The sequence below is a fragment of the Gekko japonicus genome, unplaced genomic scaffold (assembly GCF_001447785.1).
Source record: "Gekko japonicus isolate JY-2015 unplaced genomic scaffold, Gekko_japonicus_V1.1 scaffold8278, whole genome shotgun sequence".
Taxonomy (NCBI): domain Eukaryota; kingdom Metazoa; phylum Chordata; class Lepidosauria; order Squamata; family Gekkonidae; genus Gekko; species Gekko japonicus.
The window spans coordinates 1-6664 of NW_015163885.1; the positions used below are offsets into that span (position 1 = coordinate 1).

Consider the following 6664-nt stretch of genomic DNA (forward strand, 5'->3'; position numbering starts at 1 on the left):
CTCTAGATGTTATTTCACAGATGGCGTGTATCACTGCTCTATTGCTAGTACTCTGTTCCTCAGTGTCATCTGCTTCAGGGAGACACAGATGTTCCCTTTTCCAGGGCCAGGCAAGATGGAACAAAATGATGGTGGTAGTGGCGGCTCCTACTCGTACGCCTGGTGGAAAAGCTCCGTCTTACAGGCCCTGCGGAACTGTACAAGGTCCCGCAGGGCCCGGATCTCTACCGGGAGCTCATTCCACCAGGTAGGAGCCGCCACCGAAAAAGCCCTGGCCCTGGTTGAGGCCAGCCTGGCCTCTCTGGGACCTGGGATTGCCAGGAGATGTTGTGTCCCAGACCGAAGTGCTCGTGGGGAAACATATGAGGAAAGGCGGTCCCTTAGGTAAGCTGGACCCAGACCATGTAGGGCTTTAAAGGTAAGAACCAGCACTTTGAAGCGAATCCGGTACGCTATTGGCAGCCAGTGCAGCACTTTCAGCACAGGCTGGATGTGGTCCCTACTAGGAAGACCCATCAACAGCCTGGCCGCGGCATTCTGCACTAGCTGCAGCTTCCGGATTTGCGACAAAGGCAGCCCCATGTAGACATATAGGCCAGCCCAGACCGATCTCATCAGATCTTGGAAGCTAAGCAGGGTAAGTCCTGGTGAGTATTCGGAAGGGAGACCACCAAGGAATACCAGGGTTGTGACGCAGAGGCAGGCAATGGCAAACTACCTCTGAAAGTCTCTTGCCTTAACAACCCTATATTATGTTTGTGTAAACTACATGAGGTTTTCTTTAAGTGTACTGCCTCCCACTACCCACCACCTGTTAGCCATTTGCAAGGTCCCTTTAATTACACTCTGGTAACATACACCAGAGAGAGACGCCCAGGATCCAGAAAAAAAACACTGCGTGTTAATTGAGATCAGCGTCCTATCTGAATTGTGTATGTGAGTTACTACTAGGTTGATTAGTTGTAATTTGAAATATTTTGAAATATCTTATATGTGTCCATAACAAAGATAAAATTATTATGTTGCAGATGCTTAAGACTTGCTGTCAAACTTTTATGAAAATGAGAGCTTTGGCACCTCTATGTAAGTAAGTATGGGCAATAGGGTGAGTGGGTATCAGTCACGCGGAATCCTTGGGCGTGGCCCATGTGTAAATTGTTTTAAATCGTTTTATTGTATTTTTATTGCACTTTGTGCTCTATGGTTGTAAGCCGCCCTGAGCCCGCACATGCGGGGAGGGCGGGGTATAAATGAAATTAAATAAATAAATAAAATAAATAAGCAATAAGATTATTGTATTGTCTCTTGTTTCTTGTGATTGGTGTTATACATATTCTAAAAATTGCATTTTTGTGTACTACAGAATATCTCCTGAAGAAGATTCATTTTTTTTGAAACGTTGGTAAATAATCCGGAGACGACGTTGTACCTTGGTTTATAAATTCTATTAAGTTGTGTATCATATTGTAATGCTTCAGAGCACAATACATGTACAGCAATTCTTATAAGTCTTATGACTGTTGATTGCGGGTCAGACCATCACGACTGTTGGCTTTATATTTGTTTATCTGTTTTAGTTGTGTGTGTCCAGATTTTTTTGTAACCCTATGGGGTCGCCATAAGTCAGCTGTGACTCGATGGCACTTTCCACCGCCATAATCATACAGCTCTGTTTAGTTCTCCTTGCATGCCGCCTGTCCATTGCACGTAAGTGATCTGTCCGCCAACTGTTTCTATCTAAGAAATTAACAAAAGATTCTTCAGTACAGCAGAGCGTTAATTATAGACTGAACAACTGCTTAGCAGACTTTGAAAACAAAATTTTGTTTCCACGGAAAGTTCTCCATCAACTGCTGCAATATAGGAAATGTCAACAGACCATTATATCAACTATTTGAATTGTGCAAAAGATTCTATCTATCCCAAGGTGCAAAGCCTTAGAAACCAGACAGTGCAGCGCACCCTCTGCCCGCTACTTGGATGACATCAGGGTGCACAACGGTAAAAGGGAACCGATTTCTAGGTTTCCATCTAACGATACACATTAAATGGCTATCACATCGAGGTACACCTCTGTATACAGAAACAGCTACGGAATCAGGTTTTCAAGAGTCTGTATCTCATGGACAACAGCATTGTCTGAACCAAGCACCTGAACCACAGCAGATGCTCACAAGACACAGTTCAACAGCACACCACTCACTGAAGGGCAGTAACACAGGGCTGGCTCCTATGGGCCTGTTCCGCTAATGGCGCACTTTCCCCTGGAGCAAGGAGCCCTCTGCTGATGGCAAGAGGCTGGACCAGGAGAAGGCTCCTTGGGCCAAAGGAAAGTACTTGCCTTGTACTCACCACCTCTCTGCATGTTGAGTCAATGGATGGAGAGGCAAAGCAGGAACAAGTGCACGGGCTCCACCCCCTGTCTGTGCAGGATCCCCGGCTCCTGAGCCCAGAGCCCTGTGTATGCTCAGTCCCTATCACTGGTTGATATTAAGAAAACAGCATCCCCAATCATGGGGAGGAGATGCATGCACAAGCACTTCCTCCACATGTTTTCATTGTGCAGATGACCCACTGACTGCATGGAGACAGGGGAGAGGCCAGAACTCTGTCCCTCCCCGCATGCTCAGCCAACGTGCCACGGAGTCATCTGCAGAGGGCAGCCGTCATTAGCAGAACAGATCCATGGGATTCAACCGATTACTTTCAGTCACTCCCACTTTTAAAAATATAGGACAGTTAAACAACAAACATACTTTACTGAATTGGGGTTGTTCCTTTCCGCCAGCTTGTGTCTCCACACGTCAATCGTTTCATCATTAATTGAACAGGTGTAGTCACTTTGATTTATGGCTCGGAAATCATCAGCAGGCACAGAATTCTGTAAGGAGACATAGTTCACAATATTGAGAGAGAGAGAGAGAGAGAGAGAGAGAGAGAGAGAGAGAGAGAGAGAGAGGGAGAGAGGAAGAGAGAGAGAGAGGGAGGGAGAGGGAGGGAGGGAGGGAGAGAGAGAGAGATGACGACACATGGCAAAACAGTCCCATAATTCTATCCTGCATTTATCCTGTAATGCTTTCTTGCCTCTTTGGCATGCAGTCTCATTGAGCACGAAGATTCATGCTGATTTTGTAACGCATAAGGGCTAAGGATGAGCACGAACCAGGTCGATTTGTGGTTCATTTCAAACTGGTTCATTTGGTCGCGTCGTTCATGAATAGAAAAACGAACTGTCTTTTTTCCATGAAGGTTCATTTGGCTCGTTAGAGTGGTTTGTTCCCCAGACAGCCTGGCAACGATTCAATCAATTCCCAGGCAATGCTGGGGGTGGACTTGTGAAGAGCCCTAGAAACACCCATAGCAGTTGTCCGTAGCTTGATTGGCAGCTCTGGGAGCCAACCACAGAGCTCCCATTCTGCTCTATGGGAGCAGATTGTGTGTGCGTGTACACACACACACACCACACCTTGACTCTGCTGCTTTCACTTTGCAGCAGGAAGGGAGAGGAGTTAGTTGTCATGTGAGAGCAAGTTAGGAAAAATTGCTTGCTGTGTGGCTGATTTAAGGAGAGGCTAGAGCTGAGCTTTTCTGGGGGCACCTGCTTTTGGTTTCGAGCTGCTGTTGCCAGGTGACTCTGAGGGTGGGTTGGGTGCAAAGCACAGACAAGCATATGTTAGGATAAGTGTATTCACACATGACACAAAACCATATTTAAGACTAACATATTTAGGACTAACCACTTCCAAACTGTGTAAAAAGCAGCTCATAAATACCTGCAAATAAACAAACCTGTCACTGCTTGACAACTTACACTGAGGTTGTATGCTATTTCCAGGAACCAAATTCCTCCCATGAGATGGTGGGTCATTACCCCAGGGGATGCTGAGATACTCATTTTCTGCACTTTCTCAACATGCACTGCTTCCTTCATTACTTTATTGCATGCAGAAAGTGAATGACCAAACTGGGAAATCACACTATACGGGATAACTCTTTATAGTGCAAACTCTCATCATGCACAGAGGAAAGAAAGACTAGTAACCCCCAACAGCTCCCTAGAAATGAATACCCCCCCCCAATTTACAGAAGGAACAACTTTACATTACCTCACTTTCAGAGCAAAGAACAAATGACTGGTCTCCTCCAGAAAAGATACGTTTAACAATGTAATATTTACAAGGATCTGTGAAGAAAACAATACACATCAGCGATGGTTCGGCAAACACACACCTTGATTTCCAGGAACCACGAGGTTGGATCCATACAGAATCTCCCCTGCCTGAAAGAATTTCCATCAGTGGAGTGGTATTTCTCCACCCCTACCCCCCCCCCAGTTCAAAAAGCCCCCTATACAGGAACAGCATAAGAGGTCTGCCAGGGGGTGGGTGGGATCCAACCCACAACTACAAAAGGCAGATTTTAGCAGCTCCTTTTGCCTCTTGTATAAAACAGACTCAGAGACAGAAAACTGGATGCATTTATGAGTTACGTAACAACTGCACACCACTGAGATCCATTTGCACTACAGTCTTAAAGACAGTCTGCACTGGAGGACAAGAGCTCTCATACGCAGTGTGGCTGAAAACTTTATTTTATTTCAGAAAGCAAAACAGCACACACCCAAAAGATGACAGCAAACCCAGTGGACTGCACAAAGGGCTTGTATACACTTACAGAAAAAGTGAGTAATAAAACAGTCCATGGGACAGAAGGGCCAGTGATAAGTGTACCCCATCTAAAAATGCAATCATATAATTGTGCCAAATAACAGCAGCAGGAAAAAAGGTGAACCTATTTCCAGGATCCTGAACATTATTTTAGTCTACAGCAACAGTTTAACAAGTTAATTTGCAGACAGGGTCCAAATATAATCTCTCTGGGCCCAGCACAAATTTGTAACGTGGGTTCCATCACCACAACCCCATCCTATATATACGATGAAAGAAGAAAATTCTACTTTATGTCTGAAATGACCTAAACAAACCAACTCATGATAATATGCTTGCAGCTTGGGCCAAACCACTTCTGGTTCCCAAGGCTTGGATAAAGTGTTCACAGATTTGGGGGGGGAGCTTGTTTTTTATTTGTAATGACTTCTTTCTATACAGAGAGGAAAGTTATATTGGTTACAGCCAGGGCTTTTTTTGTAGAAAAAGCCCAGCAGGAACTCATTAGCATAATAGGCCACACCCAGAAATTCATTTGCTTATTAGGACACACCCCTGACAGCACAGCTCATTAGCATATTAAGCTACACACCCCATGTTCGCAGAAGTGTGGTCATCCAGACACACTCACCTTTTGCTTCTTATTCTGCACAAAGGGGAAAGTTATATTGGTTACAGCACCTGCCTGAATGCTCCCCCCACAGGTCAACTCTAACTTAAGGGCACTTTCACACACGCAAAATAATCTCACTTCAATCCACTTCAGTGACCCTTTGCAAGTGGATTTTGCATTTCACACTAGGGAAATCGCCATCTTGGATTTTTATGTACACTGAGTTTAATGTTCGTGAAAGTGCCCTTTGTGTACTGCCCAAATGCTTCGAAATGATTACTCGAATGTTCTAGTCCTGGTGTCACGATCCTAGGGCTGAGGCCTAGTGGATTAGCCGGTAGGCCTCAAACAACTTCTCTCTCATGCACAACCCTCGGACGTGTCAGGCCCTGTAGAGGGAGGCTGGGTGTTCACTCCCTGAAGTTGAGCATTAGTGAGACTGCTTTTGAAGGGAACTGATCCCTCGCCCCATGTTAGGAGCATGTCTGGCCTACTGGAATCAGATACTGACATAGGAATAGGAACCAAGCAATGTAGTCCCGTTAAGAGAGTTCTGTTGCTTTCCAGCTGGCTTCTTTTCTGTGTGAGTTTTGCCCTGAGCAGTTGTTTTGTTGTTGTTGTTGTTCAGTTGCACAGTCGAGTCCGACTCTTCTCGACCCCATGGACCAGATCACGCCAGGCCTTCCTGTCTTCCGCCGTCCTCTGAAGTTGGCTCAACTTCATGTTCGTTGCATCTGTGACACTGTCTAACCATCTCATCCTTTGCCGTCCCCGTCTTCTTTGACCTTCAATCTTTCCCAGCATCAGGGTCTTCTCCGGTGAGTGCTCCCTTCTCATTTGGTGGCCAAAGTATTTGAGCTTCAGTTTCATTATCTGGCCTTCCAGGGAACGGTCAGGGTGGATTTCTTTGAGGATTGACGGATTTGATCTTCTTGCAGTCCAAGGGACTCTCAAGAGTCTTCTCCAGCACCATAGTTCAAAAGAATCTATTCTTCGGCGCTCGGCCTTCCTTATAGTCCAACTCTCGCAGCCATACGTGACTACTGGGAATACCATTGCTTTGACCATGCGGACTTTTGATGGCAGGGTAATGTCTTTACTTTTTATCATGCTGTTGAGGATTTTTGAGCAGTATGCATGGCACTATGACCTTTAAGAAACTTTGCCTGTGTCGATGCAGCCTGAAATTAGGTATAAATTAAGGTGCAGCACATGGCAGGTTAAGGACCCTTAATCCTCCTTGACTGACCATTCTGGCATAGTATATGCCAGCTTTTGAGACTGGAGTGAGTTTTCTTTGCAGCTCCTAATTTTTCAAATGTTTCAAATATTTATATCCTGCATGCATTCTCACTTGTGTATTGTTCTAATATTTATATTTTGT

General features: G+C 45.2%; 1 protein-coding gene across 1 annotated transcript in view; it reads right to left on the reverse strand.

Moving 5' to 3' along the window:
- Window positions 1-2756: 2756 nt before the first annotated feature.
- The window catches only part of LOC107107665 (probable E3 ubiquitin-protein ligase HERC3), a gene marked incomplete at both ends in the record, with an annotated part of 7699 nt that continues 3791 nt past the window's right edge, over window positions 2757-6664 (reverse strand). Inside the window, 2 exons of the mRNA XM_015407964.1 lie at window positions 2757-2881; window positions 4107-4183. Coding sequence (XP_015263450.1) covers window positions 2757-2881; window positions 4107-4183 — 202 coding nt within the window. The remainder of the gene's footprint in view (window positions 2882-4106; window positions 4184-6664) is intronic.